Genomic DNA, 14,885 nt, shown 5'->3' on the forward strand with positions numbered 1-14,885 from the left:
TTTAGGTGACCAAAAATACACCACTGTACTTTCTTACGTAATTAAATAAAAATATCCTTTTTCTTTTTAGACTCTTACCCACATCCCCCAGCAATCTTCCATATAAGTTGTTCTCCCTATGCAAGCTTATGTGCAGAAGTGCAGCAGAGTCCTTCATCCCTTTAATTTTAGTGACTGATAATATCATGGCACAGATAAAGCAAAATGATTAATTAGGACCATATGGTGATTTTAAGCAGTATCTATCTGAAATAGTATGAAAAATTTGGGTGCAACATTTCAAATTTTGAAGCAGTAACCTTTCCTTGTCTGCTTAGAGGTACCTCATGATCAAAAAGACAATTTGATTTGAAGAGTTTTGTCTCTGCTGACAGATTTGATCTTTTCTGTTGCATTTTATATCACACCTTTAGGAAAAGAAATCAACATACCTGAAAAATGTATGGTGTTCAACACATACTTTCCATAAGCGCTTTGCAGCACGATGATTTGGCAACTTAAACCCAATAGTGCTTTCAAATTGCTCAAACTAGGTAAGAAAAAAGAATATTTTTGATGCTGTGCATGTATTTTTAGACAGTGTACACAGGTTCATCTTCATTTCTTCCGTCTGTATCAGCTCTTTGCAAGGGTGAATGTATATGCTCATGTATATAACCACAAATGTACATATTCTGCAAACTACTGTCTGGGAAAAGGAGCTGAGTGATAATAAATGGCAACCTCTGAGGGTTGTTTTGAGGTTAACACTTGTAATGAGCAGGAGGTTTTTTATGGTGACAGCGATGTCTAATATCCTACACTAACAACGAGATCAGGTAACACTTGGGAGACTTCTGAGCAAAACATCATTTAAGTTTTTTAACCCTGTTGATTTAATTTCACCTATATAAATGACAGTAGGAAGCTTGGTAATACCTGGAGGGGAACAATAGTCCCTAGGGACTGATCTGATCTCACACAGCCTTAGATTAAGGAGATTTACAGTGAAAGAACTACAGTTAATAAATCACAACAGTTATATCTAATTTATCTCCTGAAGAGGATGAGGCAAAGACAGGTGATTGAAAAGAATTGTTTGGGGTAGTAAGAGACCTTTTAAGGTTGTGCTGCAAATTTGTATTTTTGATGCAGAATCTGTTCCAGCTACATCAGCTGTAATATGTTGATGGCTACATGCAGATAGCTGAGTAGGTGAAACAGTTGCTGTGATGGGGGAAAGTAGGCAGAAAGGTGCTTATAAGGAAGCCTGGATCCCTAGGGAAGCTGACAGAGAAACAAGGCAGGAAATAGCAAAATAATAAAGATGACACGTGGGATGGTGATTCACATTATCACGAAATGTAATTTGTAAAGAGGCTGTATTGATTATTTTACATATGGAACTATAGCCTGGTCACAGGACACTACATACCAAGGCCAGCAGAGTTCAACAGAGCATCAGTGGTGGACAGCGTCAGTGCAGGCATTGGGAATATCGGTGGCTATTCATTCATTTTTTTAAAAATCAAACTCAAGACGAGGAATTTTATACCTGAAACTGTGTCGGCTGAGAGGCAGGAGATTTTTTTGCGGATTTTGGTTCAAGACTCTAAATAGTCTCTGGGTGGGGGGGGCCCCAGCAGATTTCTCAGGCCAATTATGAAGTCAGTCCTGGAGACACCGGCTTGGGACCTTCACTTGCCATGCTGCATTAAGGGATAAACACCAGCCCTAATCTAAGTGATTTCTGTCCTGCTATACAGCTCCACACTCTAAATGGATATGGGGTTTTCATCTATCACAGACCAATTATTGTACCAGCATTTAAAACTGAAATCCTCCTTTGCCTGTGATGATCCTGAACTTCTCCCTGGATTTTTACTAAGAGGCACCACCTTATAGGCCAGGTTTGGATGGGGTTTTGAACAATCTGGTCTGGTGGAAGATATCCCTGCCCATAGTAGGGGGGTTGGAACCAGATGACTGTTAGGGCCCCTTCCAACCCAAACAGTTCCATGATTCTATGACTTCTGGGTGAGCACATGCGCAGCCCTGAGGTTGGTATTTGCTATGCATCCAGCTGAGCCACGAGAGGGCACTCGCTGTATGAGGTTTAAAGTTGGGTATGGTCTCTCTACATCTCTTAGTGAGTAAGAAAAACAGATGCCAATTTAATATACAACATGACGGAGGATAACGTGAATAAGAAATATGCTACTTAAATTCCCAAAGTATTCATAACACGGATGAGCTTTTTATGTGCAGATGGCCATATTTATTATGCTAGTTTATGGATGACAACAGGAAAACACCAAAGAACGTTTTTACCTGTATTTTAAAGAAAGTATGGACTTAACCTTTCCTAAGAAAATCAGCATTAATTAAAAAACATAAATGGAGAGGAATATTCAGGGCTTGTAAGACAGGACAAATCAACAAGAACTCAATGGTTTTCAAGAGGTTCATTCACTAAAGAGTATCAGGTTGCCCTTACCTCCCCTGGTCGGATTTTGATGTAGAAGTTGTTCCTCTTGTAGGAAATTTTCAGAACCTTTGGCCAGGCAAATCTATTTATTCTGAGTCTGTCTCGATATATTAAGAGTCCACTTGCACAGACTCCTAGCATGATTTCCACTCCTTCAGAATCCTGGAAAAGCAAGCAATGCACTTTGTTGAGTACTTCTATCCTTGCATCCTACAGTACTACAGAGTCCTGTATCCTGTGTTTCTATCTGAGCTATGTTTTTTTAATGCATCAGCTGTAGTGACCTGATTTCTGAACGCTACCCTACTCACTGAATGCATTCATGCAAGTAATAGTAAGGTTGGGCAGGGTGAAAGAAACTGAGGGTTGCCAATGTTTCCTTATATTTTGTAAAGACTCCAAAAGGAGGTGGGAAATTTCAGATGTTATTAAAAAAAAAGTATCAATCATTTAGCAAAATTTTGTTAACATAATAAAAAAGGGTTATTAGCATAAATACCAGATTGAAAATAAGTAGGACAGCATACAAATTTACTTCTGGTATCACTCATCTCCATGACTAAGCCTTGTGAATCCTTACATAGGTTTTTCTTCTGTAGTTTGCTCATACTTGCTTTAGTAGGTTTGCTAGTTTCTTTAATGCTGTTGTGCATATGCTCAGTACTTTCACTTTGAAATGCCCAGTGGGCAGAAAGTTGGGCATTAAGACCAGAAAAGATTCTTTTTTACAAGTGTGGGACTGTGCCTGTGCTATAACCTACATTTGACAGGGAAGCTGTGGGTCAGGGATATTATTACTACAAAAGAATTGTTCACAATCTTATTAGAATATACCCATATTTTTAAAATAAGAAATATAAGACTTCCTTTAGAAGTCTTCAAATAGTCCAAAACCAATCTTCAATATTTTCTGTCACTGTTGTTTTCATTTAGCTAAGTAGTAGCAGTGCTGGAGAAAAGAAGAATCTACCTTATAGCACTGAGTGCACTAAAACACTCCAAAAATTATTTTAGAACAACTTGAAGTCATAAAAATCTGACAGCAGAAGCTATGAAGATGTCAGGCTATTATAAATATGAAATGAATTCATCACTTTCCTCTGGTTTTCCCAATCAGCCATCTTTTAGGCATATGGTGAAAATCTGATTACATTTTGAGATGAGCACAAAGGTACACATGGTCAGTCACGAGGAAAAGACTATGGCCCTCCCTGAATTAAAAAAAAAAACCCCAATGTTTTAAAATCACAACATAGAAATAGTGCCACAAAGTCACTCCAGTGTTAGAAAACACGTAAAAAGAGGATATATGTTCAATGATGATGGTATCATCCCCTAAAGGCACATTTTTTCTAAATGAAGCTTGTGTGGTATCAGTCAGGTACTACAGAAGAGACAAAACTAATTTTTTTCAGTGTACTTCAGTTTCTTCAGCAAAGAGTGACATCTAAATACACTGAATACATTCTAAAAAAGAAAGTCTCATTGCCAGTAATCCCACTGCCTGGCAAATCCCTGAAATGCATGTGTCCTCATACATGCCACATAGCTGCAGGTGCAAGGGGTTCCTTCTTTTGATACAATTTCTCAAAGACTTGTTAAGAAATGCTTTCTTTCCTTATCTCCACCTCTGCTGTGGATCTATGTCTATTCAAGACTTCTGTTTCTTGTCAGTGTCTGTGGCTGGTTTTCAATGTGATACTAGAGGTAAAACAAAACCTGAATAGAAGAATTTGGCTTTTTTCAGGAGTGATGTGGTTGCATGGAACAGAAAACTTGTAGCTGTAACATCTGAGGCATGAGATGCTGAGCTGCACATCCCTGCAGCTCTGCACACAAACTGGGAGTTTCCTCAGAATAGTGACAGCCCAGAGGTCAAACCCATTTATTTGAACACATTTTTTGGCACAGTCTTGCACTGGATAACTGAGAACTAGTTTTAACAGCAGCTCGCGAGTCCAGCATCTGTCAAATACCTAAGATATTGGCACAGTCTTAATGAATTGACATTTACATAGAGACATTTGCCACAGCATGACTTCCAAAAGGCATCCACAGAGATACTTTCTACTAGCCTGACACCATCAGATCTCACTGGCAGACTTAATTAAAACTAAACATGACTTCTCACGCAAAGTCTACTTTTCCCACCTCCATTTCAGTTTCCAAGATCACTGTTGGGTTTCTTAACCCACAGACAGACACAATTTGGTTACCACCACAGCTTTTTTAAATTAAGAGAATCACTTTAGAGAGAGATTGGCTTGTCTACCAATTTCTGTTGCTTATTTCCATATGGAAAAAAAGGAGTCCTTTCATATGAAAAAAAAAAGATGAGGAAACCAGGATACTAATATTTTATTCAAAAAAGAATAAATCAAATGGTTATCTCAGAATATCCTATCTTAAATTTCTCAGCCTTTCTCCAATATTCTGAAAATAATACTTAGGCCTTGATGCTGTGTTATGTTAAATTTTCAGTCACAAAGCCTGCAACATATTTAGGAACCGGAACCCACTTTGTTGTTGGTTTGTGGACATCTTTGTGTTGGAAAAAAAGCTATCGAATGACACTTGCCAATTTGCTTCTCTCTGCTCTGTATGTGCCTCAAGATTTTGTGCCTATCTGCAAGATACAGGAAAGGCAGTGGCATCCCTCCTGGTAGACTGCTGTCCACTGAGCTGTACCCAGATTTTTCATTTTTATTGAAGACAATTAACAGAACACAAAAGATTGCTGAGAATTGTGCAATGCACATGCACAGCTCCTGTGAAATGCCTCAGGGGCAGGGTTGCAGGCTCTTTCAAGATCCAAGCTGCAAATTTATCTCATTTCTTGAAAGGATCTGCTGCAGCATGAAAACAGGCTTACAATAATTTGACTTTTACAGAAAATGCAGTGCTCTCCACAGGGCAGAATTCTTTGGTTCAATACTTATTTGCCAAGGATGCTTGCTAACCTCAAAAATGTTAAAATCCATAGTCTTACTTTGAAAAGTGAAGAAAAAAGTAATTATTTATTTGGAAAAAACCCAGCCCAAAATCAAAAGTCAGACAAGCAACACAAGGCTAATAGCTGGCTCTCCCAAGCCACAATAAGAATGACTATGTTTTATTCATAACTTAACCTGATGATGATTAGAGAAACTACTTGATCACGGGAGAATGTTTGTGGGAGAATTACTGCCCTTCCTGTCAACTACAATGACCACATTTCAGAAGAGAAACAAGATGCTGTCTCCCTCTTATCATCAATCTGATTAGGTTTTCAGCACAGCTAAATAATTGTTTGAAAGTTCTTTGCACATTAGAAATTATCTGCTTATCTAGTTAGATAGCATAGTTGGCCTTATTATATTGGAAAATGTAGCTGAATGAAATGACAACAGATCACTCTCTGGACAGCCTCTAATATCCTTCCTCATCACTTCATCCATTCAGTATTTTCCCAAGGAGTTAGCTGTTTAATCAATATGAAAGCTGATGTGCAGCATCTTTGAATCTATAGGCTAAATTATGTTACACTTGCAAGATATATTTATACTTATCCCATGAGTCACCTTTCCTCATGTTGATACATGATTTATCCCACAAAATTCCTGTCTCAAAAATACATGAAAGAATAAATCAGGGAGTCCACACAGGTTCAAGTACTATGTCACAAGAGAAATAAGACCAGTGAAAGAACTGAAGTACACACCTTGGCATGATGAAGATCTACTCCATACATTGATAGTTTTTTGGCATTCTCCAGGAAATGCATCTCAGCTTCTGCAGGTGTCATTCCCCTGATGAAAAGCAACCAGTTCTAGCATAAATGTTAAGGAAGCAGAATCTAAACCAAAATCCAGCAGCCCTAAAACATTTTCAGCCTGTCAGAACTACAACCATACCCCTCAGGTAGCTGGGTACCTCCTGGAGCCAAAGCTGTGGTGCAGACCCTGTTAACTTCCAGGTTGCAAAGCTCTTCCCTACCCAAAGACACAGTGAGGAGTCTTGTCCAAAAATATACCACAGCAGATTTTTAATATCTCTGATGGTACCTGAAGCAGGTTATAGCTTACACTGCTGCCCTCTGCTTACCTGTGGCTCTTGTGCAGCTCAATTACTTTTTCTTCCAGCTCTTTAGTGTGATTCGGGGCAAAGCGAAATTCGCTTATGTAGTCGCTGCCATATTCATCCGGGTCATAGTCACCGAGCTCTGACTGCACAGTGTAAGAGCCCAGCAGAGCGAGCGTGACGAACGAACAGGGCAGCCGACCTGACACGATGTCATCTCTCAGCTGCAAGCAGAGGTAGTACCTGCAACACAGCACCAAGGTGGCTCATACAGTGCTCCTCCACCTCTGCCCTCGAAGAAGAACCATCCAAGCACCATCAAGAGGTCTCGGTTCTGCTAATGATTTGCAGACAGCTCCCAAGCCCAGAGCTTTTCAGGTATTTACAAGGATAATAATAATTTTTTAGGGCAGTTAAATGCCTCCCTGACATCCGATCCCGTCAGATCTCGGAAGCTAAGCAGGGTCAGCCCCAGATTAGTACTTGGATGGGAGACCTCCTGGGAAATGCCGGGTGCTGTAGGTTCTAGTCCTGAGGACTTCACTGGCACCGTCCAAGCTTGCTTGGCCGTGGCAGATGAACCTCAGGACTTAAATGGTGGGGCCAGTTCTGTGCATGCTGAGCCTCACCTAAAATCCACTGTGCAGGCTGGAAGGGCACACCCACGTGGGGACAGCCCTTCCCAAATCTTCGTTCACGAAGTTTGGCCATACATACAATAATTTTTTAAAAAAATCTCAAAACCAGCCAAATAGGAAAAAAATCCAAAGCACCAAGCTCTTGCCTAATTTATCAGTAGTAACACTTAATTTATCTTTATACAGCAGAGTGTAGATCTCTTAATAACATAGGTTATTCCTTTATTTAGTGACCTAGATGCAGAAATATCCATTAAACGTATTAGATTGCTATCATAAATCACTAAGATTTGTCTACCTGACAATTCATTCCTTTAAGGAGAAAAAAATAATTAAAAATCTCATATACTGTTCATTAAAGGGCAGCTGAACTTCAAGTCATTAAAAAACATAAGCAGTCTCTTTAGCAAACTGTTGTGCTTTCTCAAAAACTCATTTAAACAGTAAATGCTGTTAAAATCACACAGATAAGCAGTGCAAGGGGTGACCAGATAGAAGGAAACAGAAAAAAAATGTGAAGAGCACTAGAGTTTGGTGGCAGAGTTCCCAAGGGACATTTGAGAGTGACAAGAGAAAAAAAGCTATCGTTTCCTTTGGAAGTCCACTGTTCAAGAGTGAACTCTTGGCACACTGTCTTCCTGCCACAGTACCTACCCAGAGGGGACCTCTGATCTAGGCCAAAGGCTTCATGAAGACGTAACAAGTAAGTCCATAAAGCACTGTTAAACACATCCACAGGTTACGAAATGTTCCAGCACGCTAGGGAACAGTTTGCTGATGGCACAAAACTCCTTATGGCTAAAAGTTTTTGCGCCTTATGCCAACGAGGAAAACAGATGAGGGTTGTTTTGGTTATGGTTGCAATCTGAATATAAAACCAGAAAGCAGAGGTGTAGATGGCAGAGCTAAGTGACTTGAAGAGCAAGGAGCAGCCATTCATTATCATCATATTCTCTATTCCACGCACATTGATTGCTTACTTTGCCAAATGACATGCAAAATTTACACGCATGTTTACTCTCATCTATTTTGGTTTCAGCTGGGAAAGCGTTACTGTTTTCCATATGTAGCTGTTACAGTGCTTGCTCTGCTTTGGTGCTTAAATCACAACATCATCTCACTTCTTTCCTTTCATAGCCATGATTTTACTTAGAGTGGTAACTGGTTACCACTGGAAAAAATGGGCATCAGGTTTCTCTGTGAAAATTAAAAGCAAGTCCCAGGAATATGTATATTGAAAAATCTGGGGTTTGGAGTTACAGTATACAAACGTCTTCATAGCTCAGAGGATAGACTGTTCACACTGTCTTTTCTGCCAAAGCATTGCATATTTCCCATAAGCTCATATAAGAAAGAAAGACAATGGGAATAAAAAACATTCCTTTTCTTGGATAATTAGTGTGCAAGTGTGCAAGTATTACTAGGAACAGCTTTTAAGACCCTTCTAGAAAGGTATTTAATGTTTAACACACCTGGTAATATCTTCAGATAGCTGGGCAGGATCTGGAGGGTAGAATTTCACATTAAATGCAAACTGCCAAGCACCACCTGGAAAAGAACACAGATTGACTGAAAGTACACTGGAAGTGCAAACAAAGATGCTCATGCTGTTCGAGCACTAACAGACTTAAAAATATCCCAGCCAAGCAATTAATAGGAACAGGATTTAGTATCGTTTTCCCACACTCCATACTGAAGACACTGTATTAGATCAGATTTTACAGCTCTTTTCTTACTTAGTAAGACTTCCACTGAAGCAAGGACTCTAAAGGAGCAGTAGTTTATTACTAATATTAAAAAAAAACACCTCAGCATGAAAACAAGGTTTATTGCAAATAACCTGAAAACACAGTCTATACAAGTTTTAAAAAACAATAACCCAAAATGGGCTCCGGAGCAGGGTGATGAGCCAAGGTCTAGCTGCCCAAACCAGCTCACAGCATCCTCTCGGAGTGCTGCCTCAGCACATAGCTCCTTTCTTCAGCAGACATAAATTATTGTGCAGACAAAACTACAAGGGCAAACGCAGAGAGCATGACTGAAAAAAGGTACATAGCACCAGGGAATTCTTATTTAGTTATTTTGGTAAGTTTAGGTGACCCACAGGATGGATTCTGGGTTGTACCACCACAGTTGGTGAAATTATTTCTGGAGTGTTAGCTTAAAGAAAATCAAGATTTTAAAGAAGAGTTGAACATGGTATGTAAATATAGAAGCTATTCTGAAAAAAAGGGTCAGGTTACACTAGTGTATGTCTTGAATGCAAATAAAAAGCAATTACAAAACCACAGTGTTCTTACAGGCAACAAGGTGGTTTTACAGTAACAAGACTTTTCACCAAGGTCTCTGTTGTGGGATATAACTCTCATATCTACTTCTACCGCATGAACAGTGTTTTTGTAGTCCAGAAACCAAAAGCAAAGTAATGTCACTTCTGTTTTCTGAAATGCACTGGTGTCAAAGGACAAATCTAACTAGAAATAAACACCTCTCTTGAAAAATCCACACTGGCCACATAACAAGGTAGTGCCATCAACAGTGAAAACCAGGACTCTTCCTTATAAACCTGACATGCCACAGTTCGCCTTCACCTGGAGAGGCGTGCAGTACACCTGGAGCCGACTGCCCCAGGGCAGGGCATGATCTTCAATTCAGGGGTACGTTGTGCCTAGGTACCCCCCAAAGTGTATGGGGTTTGAAAGTATATCTCGTGCACTCTCTCGTAAGATAGCTTATTTGCTGGACAGGTCTACTTGCCAGAAATACTGTACAGTTCTCCAAATTGGCTGTTTGTGACTTGATTTTAGGAACTTTTTTATTTTTTTGGGCCATAAAAGCTGGTGAAAGGAAGATTTGGCTAGCAGCAAAGATACAGCATAGTCCCACCAGGAAGTGGACCAGACACAAGGTGGTAGTGCAGCCAGTGGGTGACACCAGGTCCCGCAACAGATGGAAAGGGCCATGGCCCATAAACATTTTCCTTGGCACATACTAACTAAATCAAACCTATGATAAAGCCTACCATATAGCACAGATGGTTAAGATACCAGAGTAAGAAGTCTTCACTCCATACTTACAGGAGTTTAAACAAAACCTAACACTGTACAAGTTAGTGGGTTGTAACTAACAGGATGCAAATGAAGGGTCACACACATGGCTCCTTCTCAGCTACTGGGATGAAATGCCTGTGGTCTGCAGTGTAGTATGAGTGTTGTACAACTCAATCAGCGTTTAGCAGAACTATATATATGTGTTTGAAAAGCATCACAGGTAACAGCGTTACTTTTCCACGACTGTCCTATTCCAAACTTCTGGGGTGAATTGTACAAGCAAATTATTAGTGTCATCTTCTGCAACTACAACTGTCTACTGCCTCAAGTCCAGAACAAGACTCCTCTGCCCTGGTTAATCTCCTACTGTCACAACCTTTTATTGTCTATTTCATGGCATGGGAACATTTTATATGCATTTCAAATCTGTAGTGGGGAGTTGAGCTGCTTGACTTGCATGGACCAGCAGCATAACCTGACTCATTGAGGTCTAAAGCACCTCCCTCCTCAGATTCATCATCTCATGAGATTTAGAAAAGGCAAATTTTTGTTACTTTGAATTGCAGATCACTTACTTGTAATGAAAATACTACTGGAAGAAAGGTGAAGTTGCTCTTGGTAAGTGGGAAAATTTTCCAGTGTAAATTAAGCCTTTAAATCTTGGAAAAGGAAGAAATTCACTTGCCAGGCCTGATCCAACAAATGTGAACTACCAGATACATTTGCTTGTGAAAGCACAAGTGATAGAAGAGGTCATTTACAAAATGTATAAAGACAAAAACAACTGAGGTTTTCCTGTGTATAGAAATCTCACACATAAAATTTCATCAATTTTTAAAAGTGAGGGGAACTAAAAAAGGCAGGTCAAATTTTGAGCCCAGCAGTCTCGACAAGGTTTTCCTTTGAGAGGTTTTTGAATTTCTAATGTAGCATATGGCTAGTTTTAACAACTGAGATTTTTATAAGATTCATGAGAATCAGAAAATCGACTGTTTCTCTGTCAGCAGAATGGTCATCTTAGCATCAAAGATCAAGCTTCTGAAATGCAGAAAGAAGATATATTTTAGGTAGGATGTTACCTTTCTGTCAGTGAAATATTTAAGTATGGGACTTGAGTAGAGTTTCTGGATATGATATAAATATCAGTAACACAAGAAATAATTCATATGCATGGCCTAGTCCCTAAAGTCATATTGCTTAATGCCAAACCTCAGTTTTCTGCTTCTCTGCAAATGTCAAGTTGTTTTCAGCAATGCAAGTTCAGTTTTTATGAGGCTCAGTAACCACTCACACTCATTATGGGGTAAAATATCTAAAAGATGCAAGCAATTCCTTTGCCAAAGACTTGGGACAGGATACAAAAGATAACTGTGAAACAGGCTTTGTTGCCACAGAGAGACATGTAGAAGGGGGCAACGATAACAAACTTACTTCGGATCTGCTTCTTGATTTCCTTGGCAGGGTCCAACCAATTCTGCAAAGAAAGTGTTTCCTTTTTTCAATTTGAATTAGAAAACACAATAAACATTATTTTTAAAACAGTGCTATGAGTCAAAGCTAGAACACGTGAGGGTCTACGTTCTCCTTGGAGCAGCAGCAGGCTGGGATAACACTAACTTTCAAGATGTGGCCCTGGGTAGAATTAAGATTTTTATTAACCTTCTCAGACATTGAGGAGATGAATGGTTTTAAATAAAAGAGAAAAAAAAATGGAAAGTGGTAAAATAAGCCTGCAGAAATCTTTTTCCACAGTATCTTCTGGGGAAACTATACTTCTACAAGCTTGTTCACTACAAGCTTGTTCACTACAAGCTTGTTTTTTTGGTTGGTTGGTTGGTTTTTTTTCTCTAATCCTGGAAAGGTTGAAAAGCCTTGCTAGAGGATAAGCAAGTGCAGAGTAGAGCACTACTCCATTTGCAATCCAGTGTGGGTATGAGGGGCTCTTCTGAAGAAACCAGAGGCAGAACCACAGCACCTCTGCCCCCATCCACACCGTGCAACGTACAGTGACTATGCAAGAAATAACCTTTGTGAGGAGGTGGAGAATTATCACAGTGATGTGTTAGTACTCCATGGATGCCAAGGAGCAGATGCAATTCCTCTGGAGGAGGCACATAGCAGCTTGGGGTCTCTTAGTGCCACTGTTGCCTTGACCTCTAACAGAATCAAATTAATATTTAAAATGCGTCATAGCCCTGAACACAAAGTTTGCTTCCTCTTGGAAAGTTCCACTTTCTCCAAAGAAAGTTAAACAAATGTATCAAAGAAAAAAAAACTCTAAAGAAATATCAAACAAGCAGAACACAACAATCCCTCCCCAACAAAAACAATCAGTTTACAGCTGTCCAAACCTTGTCTGTGGCGCAAACCATGAGCCTGAAGAACTCCAGCTATTGCTGAGGACAAAAGCACACTATGTACCACAACATTAAAGATGCATCAGGATTTTTGTTTACAAAAACGTCATGTGATGTGGGCAAATATGTTGTCTGATTGGAAGTTATGTGGCAGAGGATAGAGGTGAATTGCTAAGTACTTTGACATTAAAAATATACATTGTTTTGATGAATAAACATGGTGGCAGGCAGTTATTCTTTTAAGTGTTTAGTTCTGTAAAGTAACTGGTGATCTATAAATATTTTCTGCTTCTAAACCACCTGTTAGTAACAAATCCCCTCTTTTCTTTCCAGTACAGAAAAGCACACCTATCTGGAAATGCACTTGGACATCTGCTCAAAACCAAGCATATGCTGAAGTGTTACCTTGCACTGGCATGGAGCATGTATCTGCTTCAGTGATTTTTTTGAATCAGAAACAAAGAAGCCCATAAAGGAAGGGGAAAAGAGAGATAAAAAGACTGACATCTTTTGTAATATAACAGAATCAAACGGAAGTCTAGAAAATATAACCCAAAAAACCAAAAGAATATAAAAAAGCAGTAGGAGCTCCAAGACCTTTCAGACCATGTGAAGCACAAAATACCTTCACCTGCTGAGCTCTGCTGGGCTACTGCACATATGACTAAGAAGTCTTGCACTGGTTTCTTTCAAAATATTTATCTTAGAATGTCAAAATCACACAGCATATTTTAAATTATCCTTTGATACTCTCTATTTCACTCTAACATGTTCAAAACAATATATACGTATCACAGGCACATTAGATCATCTTTGACACTTGTGATACACAGCTTATTTCATACTAAAGTTGAGATGCAGACAAGCAGAATGTGACTCACTATTGCTACCAGCTGCTTCTGAAGACTTATGTCTTTAGTCAAATCAACAATAATGCTAAGATAAAGAATGTCAAGACTTAGAGCCTTACTTTATCTTAACAGTTAGGAGGAGCTGTCAATCATCTCCTGCTTATCTGTGTCCCAACCACTGTATTATTAAGCCATATTTTCGTATTATATATTTAGCAGTGTATCTATGAATACAAATCTGACTTTCATCTATGGCAGCAAAGGAATAAATCTTACTAGAAAGAGAACCAGCTATATGATTAACTTCCTTCATGTCATAAACAGTCAAAACAGAGGGAAGCCAAGGAAGCACAGGAGATTCTCTTAAGCAGAGTAACAAAAAACAATTGCTCAAACTATGCCTATGGAACTCATCAAAGAAGATAAAACCAACTTCTGGATTGTTTGCAACTGTCTGGGGAGTGTCTCAGGGAGCTCTGATACCAAAGGCCAGCTGCAGTTCTGTGGATTACCTTTTGGTTTTCTGTGTCTCTGTATGTTAGTCCAAAGTAGTCTTTTTCCAAAAGGTTCAGATGCTCGCACACTTTGTCAAATAGCACTTGACCTCTGGAACGTTTCTGTGGGAAATGAACAGAAAACAAACAAAAAATTATTATGTTTGCAAAATAAAGTAATAAAGCATTAAAATAACACCTCTTCAGTCAAATCAAAAACCTCAGAATCACTCAATTCAATGCATCCATCTTTCAAACCTATTGACCTGGAGCTTCCTACAAAGTTGCCAAATGGGGCAAATCCTCTCCCCCTAAAAGCTCAAGTCTTCTTGCAGAGTAAAAAATAAAGTCATAAATGTGAAGCTTCAAGTTTCAATGAGAAGATCTCTTCTGTCTTTCAGAAATGGCAACTTCAAGGGCATTCAGAGATCACATCTCTGCAAACTGGAACAATTCTTTGTGTGTGAGCAGCAACAAACAGCAGCACAAAATATTCCTGGTCATGGAGTATCGAAATGTGGCTGGGGCAGGGAGAGGGGGGTGCACAATCCACTGGAGGAAAAACCACACATGGAGATATTTTTTGCTTTGATAACAACATTGACTGATTCCAGGACCCATTTTTGTCTAATACACAGGGAAATTTGATTACTCCATCTACTGAATCACAGAAGGAGCCTAGTATCTAACTGGGAATGCAGCTGGGTAAGAAAGCTTTCCAGTATCCCACTAACCTTCTTTACTGCTGACATGTTTAGATAAGAAGATCTCTCACTGTCACCAGCCAGAGCCCTTAGCAAAAGCTTTGTAGCATCTCTTGTAATGGACAGTAAATATTCATGTCATCCTTGTTCTCAGCACTGCATGTGAAATTGAGAAAAAAAATCTCCAAGAAACCAAACACAGATAGAAATGTCCTCTTTACAAGCTATGTGTGCCAACTTTGATATGTATTAATTATGATAATCA

At 39.3% G+C, this 14,885-nt stretch overlaps 1 protein-coding gene across 25 annotated transcripts in view; it reads right to left on the reverse strand.

Moving 5' to 3' along the window:
* The window catches only part of EPB41L3 (erythrocyte membrane protein band 4.1 like 3), a 148,189-nt gene that overhangs the window by 28,092 nt on the left and 105,212 nt on the right, over positions 1-14,885 (reverse strand). For all 25 annotated transcript variants that reach the window (XM_071554769.1, XM_071554755.1, XM_071554759.1 and 22 more), the window contains exons 4-10: positions 13,935-14,039; positions 11,646-11,688; positions 8,637-8,712; positions 6,551-6,769; positions 6,168-6,255; positions 2,477-2,629; positions 432-529 (exon numbers count right to left, since the gene is read on the reverse strand). In XM_071554769.1, coding sequence (XP_071410870.1) covers positions 432-529; positions 2,477-2,629; positions 6,168-6,255; positions 6,551-6,769; positions 8,637-8,712; positions 11,646-11,688; positions 13,935-14,039 — 782 coding nt within the window. The remainder of the gene's footprint in view (positions 1-431; positions 530-2,476; positions 2,630-6,167; positions 6,256-6,550; positions 6,770-8,636; positions 8,713-11,645; positions 11,689-13,934; positions 14,040-14,885) is intronic.

Source organism: Pithys albifrons, chromosome 4 (genome assembly GCF_047495875.1).
Source record: "Pithys albifrons albifrons isolate INPA30051 chromosome 4, PitAlb_v1, whole genome shotgun sequence".
NCBI lineage: Eukaryota > Metazoa > Chordata > Aves > Passeriformes > Thamnophilidae > Pithys > Pithys albifrons.